General features: G+C 41.1%; 1 protein-coding gene across 1 annotated transcript; it reads right to left on the bottom strand.

Moving 5' to 3' along the window:
• Positions 1 to 19,906: 19,906 nt before the first annotated feature.
• LOC129857826 (membrane progestin receptor alpha-B-like) lies at positions 19,907 to 25,853 on the bottom strand. Its single transcript, XM_055926442.1, has 2 exons — positions 25,656 to 25,853; positions 19,907 to 22,267 (listed from the first exon to the last, which is right to left on the bottom strand). The coding sequence occupies exon 2, from the start codon at positions 22,259 to 22,261 to the stop codon at positions 21,197 to 21,199; it is 1,065 nt and encodes a 354-aa protein (XP_055782417.1). The 5' UTR covers positions 22,262 to 22,267; positions 25,656 to 25,853; the 3' UTR covers positions 19,907 to 21,196.
• Between the last annotated feature and the right edge of the window lie 429 nt (positions 25,854 to 26,282).

Raw genomic sequence — 26,282 nt, 5'->3', positions numbered from 1 at the left:
ATGTTAGGTCAGTACATAGCCACAGAAAAACACAGCCATTTTTCCAGCCAAAGAGAGAAGTCACAAAAAGCAGAAATAGAGATAAAATGAATAACTAACCTTTGATGATCTTCATCAGATGACACTCATAGGACTTCATGTTACACAATACATATATGTTTTGTTCGATAAAGTTAATATTTATATCCAAAAATTGCAGTTTACATTGGCGCCATGTTCAGAAATGCCTCCAAAATATCTGGAGAAATTGCAGAGTCACATCAAATAACATATATACTCATCCTAAACTTTGAGGAAAGATACATGTTTTACATAGAATTAAAGATTTTAATGCAACCGCTGTGTCAGATTTCAAAAGAGCTTTACGGCAAAAGCACACCATTCAATAATCTGAGAACAGCGTTCAGCCACAAAAGCAAGCCATACAGTTACCCGCCAAATTGTGGAGTCATCAAAAGTCAGAAATAGCATTATAAATCTTCACTTACCTTTGCTGATCTTTGTCGGAATGCACTCCCAGGACTCCCACTTCCACAAGAAATGTTTGTTTTGTTCGGTAATGTCCATCATTTATGTCCAAATAGCTACGAAGGGCCTTCTCACTAAAAGCAGACGAAATGTCAAAAAGTTCCGTAACAGTCAGTAGAAACATGTCAAACGATGTATTGAATCAATCTTTAGGATGTTTTTAACATAAATCTTCAATAATGTTCCAACCGGAGAATTCCTTTGTCTTCAGAAATGCGATGGAACAGAGCTCGCATGGTCAGCGCATGTTCAGGTCATGATAGACCTTACTCAATCCCCTCTCCTTCGGCCCCACTTCACACTAGAAGCATCAGACAAGGTTCTAAAGACTGTTGACATCTAGTGGAAGCCGTAGGAAGTGCAAAACGACCCATATCCCACTGTGTATTCGATAGGCGATGAGTTGAAAACCTACAAACCTGAGATTTCCCACTTCCTGGTTGGATTTTTTTCTCAGGTTTTTGCCTGCCATATGAGTTCTGTTATACTCACAGACATCATTCAAACAGTTTCAGAAACTTCAGAGTGTTTTCAATCCAATACTAATAATACTATGCATATATTAGCAACTGTGACTGAGGAGCAGGCAGTTTACTCTGGGCACCTCTGGGCACCTTTTCATCCAAGCTACTCAATGCTGGCCCTGCAGCCATAAGAAGTTAAAGGCATAGTCAACTTAGTGTATGGAAACTTCTGACCCACTGGAATTGTGATACAATGCATTATAAGTGAAATAATCTGTCTGTAAACTATTGTTGGAAAAATGACTTGTGTCATACACAAAGTAGATGTCCTAACCGACTTGCCAAAATTATAGTTTGTTAATAATACATTTGTGGAGTGGTTGAAAAATTAGTTTTAATGACTCCAACCTAAGTGTATGTAAACTTCCGTCTTCAACTGTAGGTGTTTGGCTAGACTGGAAACTCTCCTTCCAATCTCACATTCAGCATCTGGCTCACATTCGCAAACAAAGCCTCCTTCACTCATGCTCCCAAACTTACCCTCGTAAAATTAACTATCCTACCGACTTTGGCGATGTCATTTACAAAATAGCCTCCAACACTCTAATCAGCAAATTGGATGTAGTCTATCACAGTGTCATATGTTTTTTGTCACCAAAGCCCCATATACTACCCACTACTGCAGACCTGTATGCTCTCGTTGGCTGGTCCTCGCTACATATTCGTCGCCAAACCCGCTGGCTCCAGGTCATCTATATGTCTTTGCTAGGTATAGCTCCGCTTTATCTCAGCTCACTGGTCACCATAAAAATACCCACCCGTAGCATGCGCTCCAGCAGGTATCTTTCACTGGTCATCCCCAAAGCCAAAACCTCCTTTGGCCGCCTTTCCTTCCAGTTCTCTGCTGCCAATGACCGGAATGAATTGCAAAAATATCTTAAGTTGGAGACCTATATCTCCCTCACTAACTTTAAGCATCAGTTGTCAGAGCAGCTTACCGATCGCTGCAGCTGTACACAGCCCATCTGTAAATAGCCCATCCAACCAACTACCTACCTCATCCCCATATTTGTTTTTGTTTTTCTGCTCCTTTGCACACAAGTATTTCTACTTTCACATCCTCATCTCCAGTGTAAATTGCAAAATTGTAATGACTTCTCCACTATTGACCTATTTATTGCCTTACCTCCTCATTTGCACACACTGTATACAGATTTTTATATTGTGTTATTGACTGTACGTTTGTTTATCCCATGTGTCTCTCTGTTGTTTTTATCGCACTGCTTTGCTTTATCTTGGCCAGGTCGCAGTTGTAAATGAGAACTTGTTCTCAACTGGCCTACCTGGTTAAATATAGGTGAAATATATATATATTTTTAAATAAATAAGACAGCGCTACAGGGAGACAGGACGGACAGATGATCGTCCTCGCAGTGGCAAACCACGTGTAACAACACCTGCACAGGATCGGTACATCCGAATATCACACCAGCGTGACCAGTACAGGATGGCAACAACAACTGCCCGAGTTACACCAGGAATGCACAATCCCTCTATCAGTACTCAGACTGTCCGCAATAGGCTGAGAGAGGCTGGACTGAGGACTTGTAGGCCTGTTGTAAGGCAGGTCCTCACCAGACATCACCGGCAACAACGTCGCCTATGGGAACAAACACACCGTCGCTGGACCAGACAGGACTGGCAAAAAGTGCTCTTCACTGACAAGTGGCGGTTTTGTCTCACCAGGGGTGATGGTCGGATTCGCGTTGATCGTCGAAGGAATGAGCATTACACAGAGGCCTGTACTCTGGAGTGGGGTCGATTTTGAGGTGAAGGGTCCGTCATGGTCTGGGGCGATGTGTCACAGCATCATCGGACTGACCTTGTTGTCATTGCAGGCAATCTCAATGCTGTGCGTTACAGGGAAAGACATCCTCCTCCCTCATGTGGTACCCTTCCTGCAGGCTCATCCTGACATGACCCTCCAGCATGACAATTCCACCAGCCATACTGCTCATTCTGTGCGTGATTTCCTGCAAGACAGGAATGTCAGAGTTCTGCCATGGCCAGCGACGTGCCCGGCTCTCAATCGCATTGAGCACATCTGGGATCTGTTGGATCGGAGGGTGAGGGCTACGGCCAATTAAAATGATCATATTTCTGGGGGGCAGAAATGTCCTGAAACTTGCAGGTGCCTTGGTGGAAGAGTGGGGTAACATCTTACAGCATGAACTGGCAAATCTGGTGCAGTCCATGAGGAGGAGATGCACTGCAGTACTTAATGCAGCTGGTGGCCACACCAGATACTGGATGTTACTTTTGATTTTGTCCTCCCCTTTGTTCAGGGACACATTATTCCATTTCTGTTAGTCACATGTCTGTGGAACTTGTTCAGTTTATGTCTGATTTTGAATCTTATGTTAATACAAATATTTTCACATGTTAATGTTTACTGAAAATAAAGGCATTTGACAGTGAGAGGACACTTTTTTGTTGTTTATATATAATAAAAACAAATATTTTTGAGTGTATATTTCTGTCCATCGATGTCCTTTAATCAGTATAAATGAGGAAATGTTGCTTACTTGTTGAGCAAAATCAGGGCTGTAATGCATCCTGATGTCTTTGCTTACTGGTTCAGTAGGGGCCCCCAGAGACAATTGCCATTCTTGACAGGTTGTCTTGCAGTCAGCAACCATCTTCTGGTAGACAGACTGCTCACTCTGAACAAGCAGGAGATGCTGCTCTTGCTTCTTCATCTTGGCTGACTTAACAACTCCTAGTAAATTGGCAGATCTGAAGACCTGATAGTTGTTCCTCTGGCACTGCCAGCACAGATCTGTACTGGCCTTAGTGCTTGAGATGTGTGGCAGCAAATTTCTCCACAGATTCCTGAAGGAAGATAGCCCGACTACACATAACTCTGGAAAATAAAGAAAAAATGTGAGATCAATAAAAGTAGTGCCAATCATGTTGGAGGTCAATTAAATAATCCAAATGTGTTTATGCTTTACATAACAAGGGTTGTCATCGATTCCGTGTAGACACTGCGGCTTTTGTCACAAGGGATGGCAGCAGCTTCCACCGAAGTGTTTGTGTCCTGGGTGGTGTCCTGGCATTATCCTATGCATAGTTGTTGAAGTTCACCATTCTCTGCAAGTCCTCATGCTTCAGGTGTAACTTGTGCTTGCTTGGACCAGCTCTCTTTTTGATGGGAGGCATTAGACCATTATCCTTGTATGACTGGTGGAGGAGAGTAGGGCGAGTCAGGAGAGTCAGTTCTACTGATGCTCAAAGACAAATTCCAGATACTAATGTTACACACACTTCATACATGTAAGTTAATGTTAGCTAGCAAGCCAGCCATCTAACTAACCTCTGCTAACGTTAGCAAGCTAACAGCAAGCTTTAACTAGCAATACAAACCGATTTGTCATAGCTAGCTAAAGTTAACCAAACAGGTTCAATGATAGCTAGCAAGCCAACCATCTAACCTCCGCTAACGTTAGCTAGCTAACAGAAAGCTTTAACTTGGAGTCTTTTGTTTAGACATGTAATTTTAACGTTGGCTAGATAAAAAATGAACTAAATTCCCAATCCATAGAGTAACGTTAGTAAGCCAGCCCTCCAGCTGGCTAGCTAACAGCAAGCTTTAACTAGCAATACCAACCGATTGTCATAACTAGCTAAAGTTAACCAAACAGGTTCAATGTTCACTAGCAAGCCAGCCATCTAACATCCGCTAGCTAACAACAAGCTTTAATTTGGGGTCTTTTGTTTAGACATTATCTAGCTAGCTAAAGAGGAACTACAATCCCAATCCATAGAGTAAAATTAGCAAGCCAGTCCTCGAATTCCAGCTGGCTAGCTAACAGCAAGCTTTAACTAGCAATACCAACTGATTGTCATAACTAGCTAAAGTTAACCAAACAGGTTCAATGTTAGATTCTTACCCGTATACATGGATGAGAGCTTCACGGTAGGCTGATTCATTTTCAGAGTCAGAGAGATTCAGCATGGCACAGCATCACACCAAACTCATCTGTCGGCATGTCCAGCCCATTCATTATCTCATTATCATCGCGAAGGGTGCTCTTTTTCTGTGGCTAAACCAACTAGGCTCGTAATTTAAAAATGTTATTCGTATTTACAGATTGCGTAAAAGTTTGATATTAAGGCACATGCAAGTTCACATGTTCGAGAAGGCATTTCTGTAAAAAAACACATTTTGATCAAAAAAAGGCTTTTACATTCGAACGGCGCTCCTGTGAAGTCGTGACTTGCGACATATGCCTAGTTTCCTGAATCGGGTCACAAATGATAGTCCCACTCAGTGCAAACCAGATGGGATGTCATATCTTGCGGGCTGAATTCTATGGCCCGTTATTTAAGTGTCAGCCATTGTTGCCATTAATGCTAGTTAGTGCTAGTTTGACCACCAGAGGACATCTATGAGAAGCATTTGACAGTCTTTAATATTGGCTGTACTAGAGAATTTAAAACCTTTTTTGGAATTGATTTTAAGAAATGTACCTTAATTAATTTGATTAATATTATGGTGTTTCAATTAGGATAATTGTTAGGATAATATGGCGCTGTACAACATGACTGGTTGGGAGTAGGCTAAAGTACTAAGAGCAAAATAATCAAAACATTTCCACACCCTAATTGTAATCTAACCAATACCCAAATGGAGATTCAGTGACAATAAAAATCTCATTGATTTAGCAAGGGTTCTTCGAAGAACTTATAGGGGTTCCCCCACAGTTTCAATTTGAAGAACCCTTAAAGGACACTCCAATAACCTTTTTTATTTTTTAGATTGTATCGTCCTGGGCTTATAGATCGAGTCAATCCTTCATCAGATGAACCGCAACATGTCGGCTAAAGCGATTTTGTCAAGTTCCTGACCTGTTTTTCCTTTTTCTTGTGTTTATTTAGTTGGTCAGGGCGTGAGTTGGGGTGGGTTGTCGAGGTGTTATTTTCTTGTTGGGTTGTTTGTGTTCGGCCGGGTATGATTCTCAATCAGAGACAGCTGTCAATCGTTGTCCCTGATTGAGAATCTTACTTAGGCTGCTTGTGATTCACGTGGTGGCTGTGGGTGGTTGTATCTCGTGTCTGTGTTTGCACCACACGGGACTGTTTGCGGTTTGTCACATTTGTTGTTTTGGTTATGTATAAGTGTTCGTTCTACGTTAACCTGTCTAGGATCAGCGTGGCGCTAGCGGCACACCCCCCCCCCCCCACTGAAAAACCAGTGCCGCGAAATTCAAAAAAAATATTTTTTTAAAATATTTAACTTTCACACATTAAAGTCCAATACAGCTAATGAAAGACACAGATCTTGTGAATCCAGTCAACATTTCCGATTTTTAAAATGTTTTACAGGGAAGACACAATATGTAAAGATGTACATCTATTACCTAAAAACACATTAGCATAATCCACCATCTTTTATTTGTCCACCAACACCAGTAGCCATCACCAATTCGGCTAAACTAAGATATTTATAGCCCCTAACCAACAAAAAAACTCATTAGATGACAGTCTGATAACATATTTATGGTATGGGATAGGTTTTGTTAGAAAAAAGTGCATATTTCAGGTAGATGGCATAGTTTACAATTGCACCCACCATCACAAATGGACTAGAATAATTACAATGAGCAACGTGTTTACCTAACTACTAATCATCAAACATTTCGTAAAAATACACAGCATACACGAATCGAAAGACACAGATCCTGTGAATACAGACAATATTTCAGATTTTCTAAGTGTCTTACAGCGAAAACACAATAAATCGTTATATTAGCTTAGCACATAGCAATTAGCAGCCCAGCATTGATTCTAGCCAAAGTGAGCGATAAAAGTCAACATCGCCAAAAGATATTAATTTTTTCACTAACCTTCTCAGAATTCTTCCAATGACACTCCTGTAACATCACATTACAACATGCATATACAGTTTGATCGAAAATGTTTATATTTAGCCACCAAAATCATGGTTAGACAATGTGAAATGTAGACAAGCTGGTAAAGAAAAAGTCCTTGCGCCACTTAGACAGTGATCTACTCTTATACATAAATACTCATAAACGTGACTAAAAAATATAGGGTGGACAGGGATTGATAGACAATTTAATTCTTAATACAATTGCGTTATTACATTTTTTAATTTATCCTTACTTTTCAATACAGTTTGCGCCAAGCGAAGCTACGTCAAAAAACATGGCGTCCTAAGCCACTAAAATGTTTCGACAGAAACACGATTTATCATAATAAAAATGTCCTACCTTGAGCTGTTCTTCCATCAGTATCTTGAGCAAAGGATCCTTTCTTGGGAGAAATCGTCTTTTGGTGGAAAGCTGTCCTCTTGCCATGTGGAAATGTGAACTGCGTTCGGGATGAACTGAAAAGCGTGCCCAACTTTTCACATCGTTGCAAAAATAAATGTCCCAAAATCGCACTAAACGGATATAAATTGCTATAAAACGCTTTAAATTAACTACCTTATGATGTTTTTAACTCCTATAACGAGTGAAAAGATGACCGGAGAAATATAACAGGCTAAACTAACGCTTGGAACAGGTGCGCGCCGGTGTCCTCTAGGCTCATGACGCAGCTCCCAAAGAATGACTAGCTTCAGGGTTTTTTCATTTGTAGGGCCTGTGAACGCGCAATCGACCCCGTTGGAATCGTCATCACGTAAAGGCATCCAGGGGAAGACGTAAGAAGTGTCCGTATAGTCATAGCAACGACAGTGCCCTTTTAACTGACTTCAGAAGAGTGGCCAACATTTCTCAAATCTGACTCCATGTCAGGGAAATTGCTGTAGAATGGGCTCTGTTCCACTTAGAGACAAAATTTCAACTCCTATAGAAACTATAGACTGTTTTCTATCCAATAATAATAATAATATGCATATTGTACGATCAAGGATTTTGTGGGAAGCCGTTTAAAAAATTAGCCAAATTAGCATAAATAGTCTAAACAGCGCCCCCATCCCCAACAGGTTAATTAAAGATGACCACTTTCCACTCCGCATATTCGTCTGATCCTTCTCGCCTCTCCTCCTCGTCTGAGGATGAGGATTACGACGATCGTTACAGATTTAATTCATGAATGCATTTAAAAGTTCTTAATATTGTGATAGTGAAGAGCAAAATTCCTCTCAAGAGAATTAGCATTACAGTTACACCAACTGGTAGGCTAATCACACAATTATAGAAAATGGTAAGAGAACTGGTGAAGAAAGTTACCCTTCTACATACACATTTCTTTACCAGACTCTCCAAATGAAAATACTGGCAGATCAATAAAATGTCCTTGTACAGTAGTAGAGCTAATTAAATTTAGAGGATTCGAAAATAATATCTAATGGGCCTTTTAACAATTATAATGCAGGGTTAATAAAAAAAAAATTATAAAACGTATATGTTTATTAAGTAGTCTTGCTTGTCTCAGAGCAGCGTAAAACGGTGCTGAAATAGTTGACCACACACATAGGCTATTGCTTGTTGGGGGGGATTTTCACACAATAGCCAGACTATTAAACTAGTCATTGAATAACAGATCGGCTCTCGGAACTCATAAACACAAGTTATTGTGTGTGTGTTTCGATATTTTCTCTCTCACACACTTGCCGTCTTGACCTCTGAATGCTTGGCTATGAAAAGCCAACTGACCTTTACTCCTACACTCTAAAAAGAAAAGGTTCCTGGAGTATCCTTAAGTATCGTTTAGGGGTTCTTCAAATTGAAACTGTGGGGGAACCCCCAAAAGTAATTTGAAGAACCCTTGAAAAAGGTTATTCGAAGATCCACTTATAAAGGTTCCAAGAAGAACCTTTTGGGGTACATTCTTTTAACTCCCTGTTCACCCTCCCTCCATTATAAATCGATTTTTTTATAATAACAATATTGACAATATCGATTGTAATAAATCATTCTTTTTTTAGATGAATTAATATTTACAAACCAATTTACCAAACAAAACACATTACAAAATTGCTACATTTCTGCAGACATGTCAGACCATAAGAAATAATACATTGACTTTGTATATTGCTTTTCATTACAATTTCCAGCGGGACTATTCAAGCCATCGACTCACTGATGGTTGAAGATGATGGGCGATCGGCAAATGCAGTCTGTAATCTGCTGGCATCACAGCACAACATAGACATCTCTCTAATCACAATCAGAAGACAGTTGAAGAAACTTGAGTGGACTTATGGAAAGGCTCTGTAAGACATATATATAACTTTTTTTATATATATATATTTTAAACAAGTCAGTTAAGAACAAATTCTTATTTACAATGATGGCAAAGTAGACCTTTAAGTAGTAAAATAAAGGTTAAATAAACATAAATAAAATACCTACAACACCTACGGTAGGCCTACAGTATATCTACAAATATTTTTTTCAACTCTGCATGTAGGTCTCCTGATTTAAACCCATTCGAACTTGTTTGGCATCAACTGAAAACATTCATCCGTAACGATACAATTCTCCCCCTATCCTCTTTCTTGGCAAGAGTCTATTGTCCTGCTAATAGCCTATAATGGGTGAATGATAAATGACTGTAATTAATCCATTCCCGGACTGGAAACGATTTTTTGCAGTGTTCACGATCCCATTGTCAAGTCCTTTGTTTAGAAAATAACGATATTCTAGAAATGATTTAGTTTTCAAATAACCAAAAGTGAGCAGTTGTAATCTGAATAAAGGGGGACATTCTTGAACATGGGGTGAGACAATAGGCCCTTTTAGTTTTGTCTGGCTTGCCATTTCAAATAAAATGGTATATTTTTTTGCTCATATAATTTAAACAGGTCGATCTACGCCTGACTCTCCGCCAATGCTGCCTGGCAATCAATCAAAAACACTGCATCTATTCAAGCCATTGACTCACTGACAGTTGAATATGAGCAATCGGCAAAGGCAATCTGGAATCTACGTGCTGCAAAACCAGTTCAGATATAAGTATAACTTTTGTATGACTGACACCTTTAGTGAGAGATCTAAATTAAAATGATTTAATAGTTTCTGCCCTCCGAATTCATATTCATTATATAAATAGGCCCATGTGCACCTTCATCAGATGAAGCGCAACATGTCAACTAAAGCGATTTAATGAATGAATGCATAAAATCAACCAATGTCAGCCTTTAAATGCTTTATTATCCCAATGTTTAAAGTGCGTGTGGGCAACGGAGAGAATGCATTTGACTGTTAGAGCTTTCAGGAGGAACGGAAAAGTGCGTGTCAATTCATAAAGCATGTGCCATCTCAAATCTCTTTGCAATCTATATTTGCAATCTATATTGTATTTGGAGGATTCTAAATGATCATTTTGTGTTAGGGCAAATCTGGAAAATGACATGCACAAGAGACAGTGGTAATATTTTTCCTAATATACATGGCATCCAGGTCAGAATAACCAAAACATTTATTTATTAAAGACTATCATAAAGAATGTTGGTATTTATTTATTTTGATCCAAAGCCATGAATGAGTGAGTAACTCAGATGTATGTAGGTGCCGAGGCTATATGACTGCACCATCAACTTGATTATTTAGCAGACATCACTTGCTTATATTCAGTCAACACATATATCTTAAGAATATCATTGGAATATAATTGAACATTTTAATTTCTCTCAGAATAAAAACCTTAGTGTAACGACAGTTTTAGTAAGTAATATGCAACTTCTTTTCAGGTGTGCGTGCAGGACAAATGAATATCAACTCTTACACTATTGTTCTAAATTCAATCACATTATTCATACTCATCATTCAATTTTGGTTTATATCGCCCATTCATTGTCAGGTAGAGACACATTAGGCCTTGGGACCCAAAAGCATAGTCAGTAATCTACCTCCCCCTTGTGGTGGTCTGGAGCAATGAAGCAGTAACGCAGGGTAACGTACTAAACCACAAATTACCTCTAAATCCCACGACATAATCTCAAAACTTTTATATGATGAACCACTGTATGTTGTGAACAAAGTGCCCCATGGTGGCATTGGGGTTATGGTACGGGCTACGGAAAATGAACACAATTGCTTTTTAATGAAGGCAATTTGAATGCACAGAGATACCGTGACGAGATCCTTACGCCCACTGTCGTGCCATTTATCCGCCTCCATCACCTCATAATAATGCATGGCCCCATGTCGCAAGGATTTGTAAAAATTCCTGGAAGCTGAAAATGTCAGTTCTTCCATGGCCTGCATACTCACCAGCCATGTCACCCATTGAGCATGTTTGGTATGCTCTGGATTGATGTGTACGACAGCATGTTCCCACCAATATCCAGATATTTCAATTGCCTGATTTCCTTATGAACTGTAACTCAGTAAAACCTTTGAGATTTTTGTATGTTGTATTTATATTTTTGTTTGGTGTATTTTGAAAATGTAAAACCATTTAAGACACAACTTTTTATGTTGAAATGTTAACAAGGTTGCCAAACGTAGTTCAAGATAATGCTCTTATTAGCTAAGCAAACTTATTTTAAGCAGTAGTACAATAGCGCCGGAAAGCATGGCTGACGTTTTACGTGCTCCTAACAACTGTTATTTATTTTGCATTTTTTTACTTATTATTTGTAACTTATTTTGTACATAATGTTTCTGCTACCATCTCTTATGAATGAAAATAACTTCTGGACATCAAAACAGCAATTACTCACCACGAACTGGTAGAACATTTTCCTTTAACGAGTCCGATGTGAAGGACATGCTGCTTTCCAGGCCCCAATTCCCGTCATTTTTCATGAAGAGAGGAGGTCGGGCTGCCTTCTGAGAATTCGTAGGCGAATGAGTAAACCCCAACTTCCATCTGTTATATTGTCAAACATGCAATCATTGGAAAATAAAATCAATGACCTACGAGCAAGATAAAACTACCAACGGGACATTCAAAATTGTAATATCTTGTGCTTCACCGAGTCGTTGCTGAACGACGACATGAACAACATACAACTGGCGAGTTTCACACTGTATCGGCAGGATTGAACAGCAGCCTCTGGTAAGACAACGGGTGGCGGTCTAAGTATATTTTAAACATCGTGCACCAGCTGTTATCTAAGTCTTGAGGTTTTGCTCGCCTGAGGTAGAGTATCTCATGATAAACTGTAGACCACACTATCTACTGAGAGACTTTTCATCTGTATTTTGTATGGCTGTCTACATACCACCACAGACCGATGGTGGCACTAAGACCACACTCAATAAGCTGTATACCTCCATAAGTAAACAGGAAACGCTCATCCATAGGTGGCACTCCTAGTGGCCAGGGACTTTAATGCAGGGAAACTTGAATCCATTTTACCAAATTTCCACCAGCATGTTAAATGTGCAACCAGAGGGAAAAAAAACTCTGGACCACCTTTAGAGCTGCCGCTTTCAAGGAGGGGGACTCTAACCCAGAAGCTTATAAGAAATCCCGCTATGCCCTCCGATGAACCATCAAACAGGCAAAGCATCAATACAGGACGAAGATTGAATCGTACTACACCGGCTCCGATGCTCGTCGGATGTGGCAGGGCTTGAAAACTATTACAGACTGCAAAAGGAAGCACAGCTGAGAGCTGCCCAGTGACACAAGCCTACCAGACAAGCTAAATTACTTCTATGATCGCTTCGAGGCAAGTAACACTGAAACATGCATGAGAGCATCAGCTGTTCCGGACGACTGTGTGATCATGCAGCCGATGTGAGTAAGACATTTAAACAGGTCAACATTCAAGGCTGCAGGGCCTTGACATGTATTACCAGGACGTGTATTCCGAGCATCCGCTGACCAACTGGCAAGTGTATTCACTGACATTTTCAACCTATCCCTGACCGAGTCTGTAATACCAACATGTTTCAAGCATACCACCATATTTCCCGTGCACTAAGGTAACCTGCCTAAATGACTACCGACCGATAGCACTTACGTCTGTAGCCATGAAGTGCTTTGAAAGGCTGGTCATGGCTCACATCAATATCACTATCCCAGACACTCTATACCCACTCCAATTTGCATACCGCCCCAACAGATCCACAGATGATGCAATCTCTATTGTACTCCACACTGCCCTATCCCACCTGGACAAAAGGAACAACTACGTGAGAATATTTCTCATTGACAACAGCTCAGCGTTCAACAACATAGTGCCCTCAAAGCTCATCAATAAGCTAAGGACCCTGGGACTAAACACCTGTGTGTTCAGTTCCCTCCTGTCCTCCTGTTCTCCATGTTCACTCATGACTGCATGGCCAGGCACGACTCCAAAACCATCATTAAGTTTGCCGATGACACAACAGTGGTAGGCCTGATCACCGACCACAACGAGTCAGCCTATAGGGAGGAGGTCAGAGACCTGGCCGTGTGGTGCCAGGACAACCTCTCCCTCAACGTGATCAAGACAAAGGAGATAATTGTGGACTACAGGAAAAGGAGGACCACGCATGCCCCCATTCTCATCGACGGGGCTGCAGTGTAGCAAGTTGGGAGCTTCAAGTTCCTTGGTGTCCACATCACCGACAAATGAACATGGTCAAATCACACCAAGACAATCGTGAAGAGGGCACAACAAAACCTATTCCCTCTCAGGAGACAAAAGATTTGCCATGGGTCCTCAGATCCTAAAACAGTTCTACAGCTGCACCATCGAGAGCATCCTGACTGGTTGCATCACTGCCTGTTATGACAACTGCTCTGCCTCCTACTACAAAGCACTACAGAGGGTAGTGTGTACGGCCTAGTACATCACAGGGGCCAAGCTTCCTGCCATCCAGGACCTCTATACCAGGCGGTGTCAGAGGAAGGCCCTAACAATTGTCAAAGACTCCAGCCACCCTAGTCATAGACTGTTCTCTCTGCTATCATATGGCAAGCGGTACCGGAGCGCCAAGTCTAGGTCCAAGAGGCTTCTAAACAGCTTCTACCCCCAAGCCATAAGACTCCTGAACATCTAATCAAATGGCTACCCAGACTATTTGCATTGCCCACCCTCTTTTACACTGCTTCTACTCTCTGTTATTATCTATGCATAGTCACTTTAATAACTCCACCTACATGTACATATTACCTCCACTAACCAGTGCCCCCGCACATTGACTCTGTACCTGTACTCACTGTATATAGCCTCGCTATTTTTATTTTACTGCTGCTCTTTAATTACTTGTTACTTTTTAATTTCTTATTCTTATTTTTTCTTAGGTATTTTTAAAATATTTTTTTAACTGCGTTGTTGGTTAGGGCTTGTAAGTAAGCTTTTAACACTTGTTGTATTCGGCGCATGTGACAAATACAATATGATTAGATTTTTTTTCGGTATCAGCTTTGTTTATACAGCAGCGACGAAAATAACATTTTGGCTGTAATGATCTCCAAAATTTGAGAAATATCCTCATCACATCGTTGATATTTCAAAAGACGCGAATAGCTTATCAAATCCCATTGTGACCCAATGTAAGGGGGACACTTTTTGTCAACTGGACACTATTTGGCATGACGAGACCTAACTCCCCCCAAAAATGCTTTCAATATTATGAATTTCCATGTTGGCTATATGCCTTGAAATGCATATTTCCTTTTAACTAACTATAGTTTTGGCAAGTCGGTTAGGACATCAACTTTGTGCAAGTAAATTTTCCAACAATTGTCTCCAGACATATTATTTAACTTATTTCAATTCCAGTGGGTCAGAAGTGTAAATTACATTAAGTTGACTGTGGCTTTAAGCAGCTTGGAAATTCCAGAAAATTATGTCATGGCTTTAGAAGCTTCTGATAGGCTAATTGACATCATTTGTGTCAATTGGAGGTGTACCTGTGGATGTATTTCAAGGCCTACCTTCAAACTCAGTGCCTCTTTGCTTGACATCCTGGGGAAATCAAAATAAATCAGCCAAGACCTCAGAAAAAAATTGTAGACCTCCATAAGTCTGGTCCATCCTTGGGAACAATTTCCAAATGCCTCAAGGTACCACATTCATCTGTACAAACAATAGTACGCAAGTATAACCACCATGGGACCACGCAGCTGTCATACAGCTCAGGAAGGAGACGGATTCTGTCTCCAGGAGATGAACGTACTTTGGTGCGAAAAGTGCAAATCATCCCCAGAACAACATCAAAGGACCTTGTGAAGAGCGTTGAGGAAACAGGTACAAAAATATCCATATCCACAGTAAAACGAGTCCTATATCGACATAACCTGAAAGGCCGCTCAGCAAGAAAGAAGCCACTGCTCCAAAACTGCCATAAAAAAGGCAGGCTACGATTTGCAACTGCACATGGGGACAAAGATCATACTTTTGGAGAAATGTCCTCTGGTCTGATGAAACAAATATAGAACTGTTTGGCCATAATGACCATCGTATGTTTGGAGGAAAAAGGGGGAAGCTTGCAATTCGAAGAACACCATCCCAACCGTGAAGCACGGGGGTGGCAGCATCATGTTGTGGGGGTGCTTTGCTGCAGGAGTGACTAGTGCACTTCACAAAATAGATTGCGTCATGAGGGAGGAAAATTATGTGGATATATTGAAGCAGTCGGGAAGTTGAAGCTTGGTTGCAAATGGGTCTTCCAAATGGACAATGACCCCAAGCATACTTCCAAAGTTGTGGCAAAATGGCTTAAGGAAAACAAGCCAAGGTATTGGAGTGGCCATCACAAAGCCCTGACCTCAATCCTATAGAAAATGTGTGGGCAGAACTTAAAAAGCGTGTGCGAACAAGGAGGCCTACAAACCCGACTCAGTTACACCAGCTCTGTCAGGAGGAATGGGCCACAATTCACCCAATTTATAGTGGGAAGCTTTATTGTGGGAAGCTACTCGAAAAGCCCAATTTATTGTGGGAAGCTACTCGAAAAGTTTGACCCAAATTAAACAATTTAAAGGCAATGCTACCAAATACTAATTCAGTGTATGTAAACTTCTGACCCACTGGGAATGTGATGAAAGAAATAAAAGCTGAAATAAATCATTCTCACTGACATTTCACATTTTTAAAATAAAGTGGTGATCCTAACCGACCCAAGACAGGGAATTTGTACTCGGATTAAATTTCAGGAATTGTGAAAAACTGAGTTTAATTGTATTTGGCTAAGGTGTATATAAACTTCCGACTTCAACTGTATAGTTCATCGCAATAGCCCTCTGTGACTTTAAACAATATTTATCTGAAAACTTTGCTTCCTAAAAGATGTCTGAAGATTTGGTTTACTCTGTTAGATTTCTCTAAAATTCTAAATTAATCAGGAATGAGCAGGTTCAGCTATACCACAAGGACCCTTTATTCATGTCCTCATTACATGTAGTGCAACAAGACTGAGGAGTGGCTTCCGTCTGGCCACTGTACCATAAAGGCCTGATTGATGGAGTGCTACAGAGATGGTTGTCCTTCTGGAAGCTTCTCCCATCTCCATAAAGGAACTCTGGAGCTATGTTAGAGTGACCATCGGGATCTTGGTCATCTCCCTGACCAAGGCCCTTCTCCACCGATTGCTCAGTTTGGCCGGTTGGCCAGCTCTAGGAAGAGTCTTGGTGGATCAAAACTTCTTCCGTTTAAGAATGATGGAGGCAACTGTGTTCTTGGGGATCTTCAATGCTGCAGAACGTTTTTGGTACCCTTCCCGTAGTCTGTGCCTCAACACAATCCTGTCTCGGAGCTCTATGGACAATTCCTTCCACCTCATGGCTTGAATTTTTCTCTGACATGCACCGTCAACTGTGGGACCTTATATAGACAGGTGTGTGCTTTTCCAAATCATGTTCAATCAGTTGAATTTACCACAGTTCAACTCCAATCAAGTTGTAGAACATCTCAAGGATGACCGAAGGAAACAGGATGCAGCTGAGCTCAATTTTGAGTCTCATAGCAAAGAGTCTGAATATTTATGTAAATAAGTAATATTATTTTTAATACACTTGCAAAAATGTCGAAACTTTTTTTGTCATTATGGGTTATTGTGTGTAGATTGATGAGGCAAAAAAACGATTTAATCCATTTTAGAATAAGGATGTAATGTAACAAAATGTGGAAAAAGTCAAGGAGACCCCAAATGCGGCACCCCCCCCCCACCCCCACTGAAAAGGCAGAGCCGCGAAATTCAAAAAAAATTTTTTTTTTAAATATTTAACTTTCACACATTAAAGTCCAATACAGCTAATGAAAGACACAGATCTTGTGAATCCAGCCAACATGTCCGATTTTTAAAATGTTTTACAGGGAAGACACAATATGTAAAGATGTAAATCTATTAGCTAAAAACACATTAGCATAATCCACCATCTTTCTTTGTCCACCAACAACAGTAGCTATCACCAATTCGGCTAAACTAAGATATTTATAGCCCCTAACCAAGAACAAAACTCATCAGATGACAGTCTGATAACATATTTATGGTATGGGATAGGTTTTGTTAGAAAAAAGTGCATATTTCAGGTAGATGGCATAGGTTACAATTGCACCCACCGTCACAAATGGACTAGAATAACTACATAGAGCAACGTGTTTACCTACTTACTAATCATCAAACATTTCGTAAAAATACACAGCATACACTAATCGAAAGACACAGATCCTGTGAATACAGACAATATTTCAGATTTTCTAAGTGTCTTACAGCGAAAACACAATAAATCGTTATATTAGCATAGCACATGTGCAAACATTACCCCAGCATTAATTCTAGCCAAAGTGAGCGATAACGTAAACATCGCCAAAATATATTATTTTTTTCACTAACCTTCTCAGAATTCTTCAGATGACACCCCTGTAACATCACATTACAACATGCATATACAGTTTGTTCGAAAATGTGCATATTTAGCCACCAAAATCATGGTTAGACAATGGGGAAAGTAGCCCAGCTGGTGAGAAAATGTCCGTGCGCCATATTAGACAGTGATCTACTCGTATACATAAATACTCATAAACGTGACTAAAAAATATAGGGTGGACAGCGATTGATAGACAATTTAATTCTTAATACAATCCCCCCCCCCCCAAAAAAAAAATCTTGGGGCTGCCTCTCGGGCTTCCGTGCTAGCCGTGTACCTACATAGCTTCGCTGTTCCTCTATTCTCCGGTATTTGGGTTATTCTGTCACGTTCGTCGTAGTGAGGAGACCAAAGCGCAGCGTGATGTGAATACATACTTTTAATGTAAGACGAATGAACACGAAATACACTTAACAAACTAACAAAATAACAAAACAAACGTAAAAGCTATAAACAACGAGTGCAGACATACAACATCACATAGACAATAACCCACAAACCAAACTGGAAAATGGCAACCTAAATAGGATCCCCAATCAGAGACAACGATAAACAGCTCTCTCTGATTGGGAACCAATCTAGGCCACCATAGACCTACATATGTCTAGACTAGACACACACACCTAGACATACAAAAGAACCAAAATAAGACAAAAACACACATACCACCCTCGTCACACCCTGACCTAACCAAAATAATAAAGAAAACAAAGAATACTAAGGTTAGGACGTGACATTATTTCAGCTTTCATTTATTTCATCACATTCCCAGTGGATCAGAAGTTAATATACACTCAATTCAGTATTTGGTAGCATTGATTTTAAAATGTTTAACCTGGGTCAAATGTTTCGGGTAGCCTTCCACAAGCTTCCCACAATAGGTTGGGTGAATTTTGGCCCATTCCTCCTGACAGAGTTGGTGTAACGGAGTCAGGTTTGTAGGCCTACTTGCTCGCAAGCGCTTTTTCAGTTCTGCTCACACATTTTCTATAGGATTGAGGTCAGGGCTTTGTGATGACCACTCCAATACCTTGACTTTGTTGTCCTTAAGCCATTTTGCCACAACTTTGGAAGTATGCTTGGGGTCATTGTCCATTAGGAAGACCCATTTGCGACCAAGTTTCAACTTCCTGACTGATGTCTTGAGATGTTGCTTCAATATATCCACATAATTTTCCTCCCTTATGATGCCATCTATTTTGTGAAGTGCACTAGTCCCTCCATCAGCAAAGCACCCCCACAACATAATGCTGCCACCCCCGTGCTTCACAATTCGGATGGTGTTCTTCGGCTTGCAAGCTTCACCCTTTTCCTCCAAGCATAACGATGTTCATTATGGCCAAACCGTTCTATTTTTGTTTCATCAGACCAGAGGACATTTCTCCAAAAAGTATGTTCTTTGTTCCCATGTGCAGTTGCAAACCGTAGTCTGACTTTTTTATTGAGGTTTTGGAGCAGTGGCTTCTTTCTTGCTGAGCGGCCTTTCAGGTTATGTCGATATAGGACTCGTTTTACTGTGGATATAGATACTTTTGTACCGGTTTCCTCCAGCATCTCCACAAGGTCCTTTGCTGTTGTTCTGGGATTGATTTTCACTTTTCACACCAAAGTACATTCATCTCTAGGAGACAGAATGTGTCTCCTTCCTGAGTGGTATGATGGCTGCGTGGTCCCATGGGGTTTATACTTGCATACTATTGTTTGTAAAGATGAACGTGGTACCTTCAGGCGGTTGGAAATTGCTCCCAAGGATGAACCAGACTTTTATTTTCTGAGGTCTTGGCTGATTTCTTTTGTTTTTCCCATGATGTCAAGCAAAGAGGCATTGAGTTTGAAGGTAGGCCTTGAAATACATCCACAGGTACACCTTCAATTGACTCAAATGATGTCAATTAGCCTATCAGAAGCTTCTGAAGCCATGACATAATTTTCTGGAATTTTCCAAGCGTTTTAAAGGCACAGTCAATTTAAACTTCTGACCCATTGGAATTATGATATAAGGAATTATAAGTTAAATAATCTGTCTGTAAACAATTGTTGGAAAAATGACTTGTGTCATGGACAAAGTAGATGTCCTAACCGACTTGCCAAAACTACCGTTTGTTAACAAGAAATTTGTGGAGTCGTTTAAAAATTTGTTTTAATGACTGCAACTTAAGTGTATGTAAACTTCCGACTTCAACTGTACATACCCAACCATACATATACAAATGTACAAACAGTAAGTCACCATACTAAGTACTCAGACAGCCCTTTTGTGAGTAAAGTCAAGTCCATGAAAAGACTGAACAATACACACAAAGGCATTGACATCATCGGGTGTGAAAAGGCAAAAGCTGAAGTTCCAGCCCTTGAATGCAAAATGCATATTATCACAACGACAAAGAGACATCATAGTAATGTTGGGCACATAGTTCCATCCATTTCTTATGCCAACTATCCTAAGAGTGCCAGCTTTGTTCTTTGACATGATCAATCCACATGTTAGTAAAATGGCCAATATATGTATCTTAGAGGAGAAATGTTCGGTTTGGTTTGCAAATTGTGTGCGCTATGCCTCTTGCCCAGTCTAACTGCCAGTCTATTATATCTGACACCCCGTATAGGCATCTCAATCATTGATCGAACATAGCTTTGGAGAAAATGGGCAGAGAAAATGGTAGATAAAACACAGAGAATGAGTAGGGGAGACAGCATTTGGAGGTGTTTACTTGCAGCTTACTGGAATTTCATTAGTTAACCAAGGATTTTTAAAAAAGAATACTGATCTTCATTAAGCATTAACATTTGACTTGGGAGTCAAATCGCTTTGAAACTCACATTGTACTTTTAAGAAATAAAGCTGGTGAGAAATTATTAAACTATTATAATTATTTATTTGATTATCCACTTAAGGGCAACGTGGGTATACTTTCCATTCTTTCCTGCATACCTCTATTGAGATGGTTAGTGTCATGCTTGGTGTCGGTCAGTCAGTACAGTATGTAGTCAAACAGCCATTCAGACTATTCAGTAGGTAACCAGGCCATGACATGTGATCTCACAGTAGAGAGTGGAAAATTAAGAGGAAAATCAACACAATAAAAAAGTCTCAATTCCGACCTTCATTTTACCCTCTCTGTGAAGTGCAAAGATGTTATTTGGAGTGTTACAGGGACTGCTTGTGATGTGACAGAAAGAAACTACCAGGATGTTTCTGTCTTCCTGGAAGGTCAATCACAAGACAATCTATGTTGCCAGTTTAAAATGTCATTTGGCAGGCCACAATAAAAGAACAGAAAAAAACAGCAGGTCATTGTTTTTACAAAATGAACAGTCTGATTGCTTTAATCTCTTGTCTTTTTTAGCTTTCCAGTGTAAATCAGATTAGTCTTTCTCCCTTATCCTCCTTCATCCCTCTGTCCTGACAGCTCCTACTCTTCTTTCTCGCACATTTGCGCCTGCACACGTTTCCGCACGTAGAAGGCAGTGAGCGCGCTGCAGCATGCCGTGAAGATGAAGAGCGCCACTGCATCATGGGCCAGGTTGCCGTGGAGACGCTCGTAGAGGGGCCTCCGCTCAATGTAGTCTATGCGTGTCGCCTCGATCTGCACCAGGGTGCACAGCACCAGGAAAACGTGGAAGATCTGGTGGCCCTGGCCAATGAAGTCACATCGCCCGGGCAGCCAGCGCTCTGGGTGGGGGCAGGAAAAGAAGTAGGCGCTCACTAGGAAAAAGAGTACCTGGTAGCGGTGGTAAGCCACAGCCTGGTTCGAGCAGCCCCCCTCCTGCTGGTGGCAGCTGTAGATGCGGTGCAGCACGGGGCTAATGTCCAGGCAGTAGGCCAGGCCCGAGGGCACCACCTGGAATAGCTTGTGGGCAAACTTGGGCAGCCTCGGGCTGGCATACTTGCCATAGCAGCAGCCGAAGCACGAGAACCAGGCTAGGAACGCTGCGGTGGGCAGGAAGATCCCTCGCACCCGGGCGTGCCAGCCTTCCTCGATTGCATAGTAAAAGTGGGCCAGGGCGCTGCCATACTGGTAGATGGCCACGCCCACATAGTCCAGGAAGTAGAAGGTGTAGTGGGAGAGCTCGGACTTGGCGTTGAGCAGGTGGGCCAGGGCACTGCACGACAGGTAGGTGAAGGCTGAGAGGAGGACGATAAACAGGGGCTGGGCGTGGGGGTCACGGAGGAAATCCACTGTCTCGGACAGCTCCTGGCACTTGACCAGGATGATGAAGGCGGCGAGCAGGTGGGTCCAAACGTTGAGTGCCTCGTTGTGCCTCTGGAAGAGGGTGAGGAAGTAGTAGCGCCAGCTGTGTTCCGGCTGCCTGTAGCCTCCAATGATGTGAGGCTCACGGAACACCCAGGGCACATCGTGGGCCTTCACGGTGCAGGGCAGAGTAGGGAAGGCCGACTCGAGCAGCTGAGGAATCTGACGCAACTGTTGAGCATTGATGAACAGGCGACCAATCTGCTCCATCACCACGGTCGCCATGGCAAACTAAAGACGGGAGATGAGGGCAGAGAATGAGTTCACAGTCAGTCCATAATATCTATCTGGCCATGAGCTGTCATTTCTGATTGCAAGCGAGAGGATTTAGACCCTAATCAAATGTTGCATGATATTATAATGCTTTGATTTTTTGGCTTTGGCTTAGTAATGGGGGTGGGTGGAGGGGGTAGTTTAGCTTGTTAGATTATTTCATTTAACAGATATCTTTATAATGTCTACATTTGAAATAAAGCATTGTATTTTTTAAATGATATGCAATTTAAAAGTTTTATATCATGAAATTTCAATCTGAAATATTTTGGACAGCAAAGCAATGTTGAGGATATCCTATTTGAGTCAGAAAAGGATACTCATATGATAGGTAAGATATAGCCTACAAAACCTTGCAGAGAGCCAATTCAAATAACACTCTTTGAAAAGATATATAAAATACTGGAACCAAGACCTAAAAAGAACTGTTGGAACATAAATAACAAAATTACAGCTAACAGAAATGTAAGCTTAATCAAGTATAAACTAATGTATAGAATATATTATACAAGAGACAAAATACACAAATTCTACAGCACCATGGTAGAGTCATGTCTTAAGTGTAAAACAAACAATGACTTAATAATTCATGCTTTCTGGGAGTGTTATAAAGTCCAAAACTTATGGGCGGAGTAAGAAAGTTGGCTATCATAGGTTTTACAATGTAAGTTTGGAGCGGGAGAAGACGAGGATGTCTTCAAGGTAGACAAAGACGAACTGATTCAACATGTCGCGGAGAACATCATTAACCAGAGCCTGGAACACAGTAGGGGCGTTGGTATGGCCGAACGGCATGACCAGATACTCGTAGTGACCGCTGGCCGTGTTGAAGGCAGTCTTCCACTCGTCCCCTTCCCGTATCTGCACCAGGTGCTAGGCGTTCCGTAGGTCCAGCATGGAGAACACGGTGGCCCCCTGGAGTGGGTCGAAGGCCGAGGAGATGAGTGGTAGCGGGTAGCGGTTTTTCACCATGATGTCGTTGAGATCCCGGTAGTCGATGCACGGGCGCATGGTTTTGTCCTTCTTCTCCACAAAGAAGAACCCTGCGCCCGCTGGGGACACAGAAGGACGGATGAACCCTGCAGCTAGGGAGTCCTCAATGTAGGTCTCCATAGCCTTGGACTCCGGACCCGACAGAGAGTACAGTCGTCTCCGGGGCAGAGTGGTGCATGGGAGAAGGTCAATCCCGCAGTCATATGGTCAGTGCGGCGGAAGCGAAGTGGCCCAGGCCTTACTGAACACCTCCCGGAGGTCCTGGAATGGGGAATGGCGGAGAGATCCGGGGCAACTTCCGAGCCCCCAGGAAGAAGTCCTGGGGCAGGCTGCACTGACTTCAGGAACTGGGGGTAGCAGAACGGGCTAGGAGAATCCCAATACCACGGGAATCTAAGGAGACTTAATGAGCAGGAACTGTATCGTCTCGCTGTGTTTCCCTGACACAAGTAGGTTGATGGGGGTGGTATTGTGGGTGACCGGGCCTATAGAGCTCCCGTCCAGTGCTCTAATGTCCATGGGAATGGAGAGGGGCTGTGGGGATATCCAGCTCGGATGCCAGGGTAGCATCCATAAAGCTCTCATCTGCCCCATAGTCGATTAATACCCGGAGAGATTTCGTCTGGTTCCCCCACAGCAACATGGCATGAAAAGGGATGCGAGTAAGGGGAGAGGAAACGTTCTCCATATGGCCCACCAGAGTACTCGCTCCTACCGGTGAGCCTGGTCTTTTAGTGGACAGGTGGGGACGAAATGACCAAAATCTCCTCTCCTTCCTACAGTGGTTCTTCCTGTAAAAGTTACGTCATACTGCAGCACACCTTGCTGGCTGCTGCAGAATTCTATGGCAAATTGTTTAATTGTCAGCCATTGTTGCTATTAATTCTAGTTAGTGCTAGTTTCACCACCAGAGGGCATCTTTGAGAAGCATTTAAAAGTCTTCAATATTGGCTGTACTAGAGAATTGCAAACCATTTTTTGTAAGAACATAGTATATGGGTTTCAGAGAATGCCAAAACTGAGAGAATGCCACGAGTGTGCAAAGCTTTCATCAAGGCAAAGGGTGGCTACTTCGAAGAATATACAATATTAAAAATATTTTGATTTCTTTAACACTCTTTTTGGTTACTACATGATTCCATATGTGTTATTTCATAGTTTTGATGTCTTCACTATTATTCTACTATGTAGAAAATAGTAAAAATAAAGAAAAACCCTTCAATGAGTAGGTCTGTCCAAACTTTGGATTTGAACTGTATGTCTGAGTTGGTGTTTTTTGTCTTTTTTATTTATGTTGAAGGTTGGGCATTAAGTCCCAGCCAAGGTAATGTCTAGTTTAGTGGATCTATGTCTGTAAAATGTTAAGTTGTCTATTGTCTATTGTCTTTTGTCTATGTCTATTGTCTAAAATCTGAAATAAAATCTTACAAAAAATATCAGAAATAAAGCAGTGTACTTTAGGCTACTTATGTACTGTATATTTTCAGTGTCAGCAGTGCAAATATGTAAATGCTGTAGCCTAGGCCTACACACAGGGTGCATATTAATAGTCTTCAGTAAATTAAACAGCTTCCTCAAACTCCCTCTTGTTACTTCATTTGCATGTATCTAAAAATGCAGAGCAAGCGAAAGAATGCCTATTCTACTGAGAATTGTATTGCCCTTGTATACTCCTTCCATGACCATGTTAGCGTGGAAAAGGTTAAGGAGACAAGAGGAGACCACGTAAATGACTGAGTCCTAAGGAAATTAAAAGTCTTCAATAAGGAAAAATGGTATCATGGAGCGATTGTTGAATGGGAAGAGAATTATGTAACATATTCCCCATCCTGCCGGTCTCCACCCTCAGGTTTTTACATTGGTTGCATGCCTAGCTGTCTTAAAATATTCATGGCTGAAAAACTGCTCGATTATAAACGAATCCAGAAGCTTTGAGACTGTAGAATGGTATTCTAATGTAAATTATTTGTTCAAGACATTCAACAGTGAGGCCTATTTTAGCCTACTAGCTAACAATTGATAATTGCATGGAAATTACTGATTAATGTGTTATCCTAATTATCAACGTAGCCTAATATGAACACAAATTGGGTATTTCTGTAAAAAGACATCAGAATTAAGCCGACATATGATCAGGGAGGGGTAAACTGCATACAGAATAGGCTTAAATTTCCCCTTCTGACAGCTGTTCTATTACATGTTATACGAGATGTACTAAAACAGAGTCTTCTATACGAATGCACATTATTCAAATGGTCTATCGGCATGCACATTGACATTTTATGCGACCATATTCTGGCGTGGCCATAGTGCTGAAAACCACAAGAAATAAAGAAATAAGAAATAAACCTACCTGAAGAAGGCAAACGCAGAATCAGTGCAAAACCTTGAATAGTGAATCCTTTGGATTATTCATTAATACATCAAATATAAATAACATTGTTTGATCAATAAAATTACTAAAGTATGATTGTTCTTGTGCGGGTGGAGCGCCCATCGGCTTTTTATCAAGACGCAATCCGTAGTCAAAGAGCCAAGAACCTTTGACAAGCAGATGTTCTAACCAATCAGCGGTCAGATATGGTGTATTGTTCCTGTCTTTTCATAAGATTCTCACCAATAGCGTAGGTCTTATTTGACTGATTGCACACGGTCAGGGAATGAAATGCAGTGTGTGCTCTGAAAATGAATAAACACCCATTCACCATAAATTATGTATTTGTTTTACTGATTTGAAAGTCTATTGGAGGTGTGTGTGTGTGTGTGTGTGTGTGTGTGTGTGGACTATATTTAATGGTACAATTATTTTGCTATTTCCTTTTAGCAAAGCAAGATCACTATCAGCTGTTAGATTCCCCTCCTAAAACAATAATATGCTTTGGCATTGACACTTTGTTATTGGTATTTATTTGTGTACTTTATGGCAGTGTTATTTCATTCTAATCCATTCATGATGTGACTTTAAATGTGGGTGTCTACC

This window comes from Salvelinus fontinalis, chromosome 6, assembly GCF_029448725.1.
Source record: "Salvelinus fontinalis isolate EN_2023a chromosome 6, ASM2944872v1, whole genome shotgun sequence".
NCBI classification, from domain to species: Eukaryota; Metazoa; Chordata; class Actinopteri; order Salmoniformes; family Salmonidae; genus Salvelinus; species Salvelinus fontinalis.
This window is presented reverse-complemented; position numbering and strand designations above follow the sequence as displayed.

What these genes read in the sequence shown, in the direction of transcription:
- LOC129857826 (XM_055926442.1), bottom strand. Translation starts at nt 22,261, where the DNA reads ATGGCGACCGTGGTGATGGAGCAGATTGGTCGCCTGTTCATCAATGCT.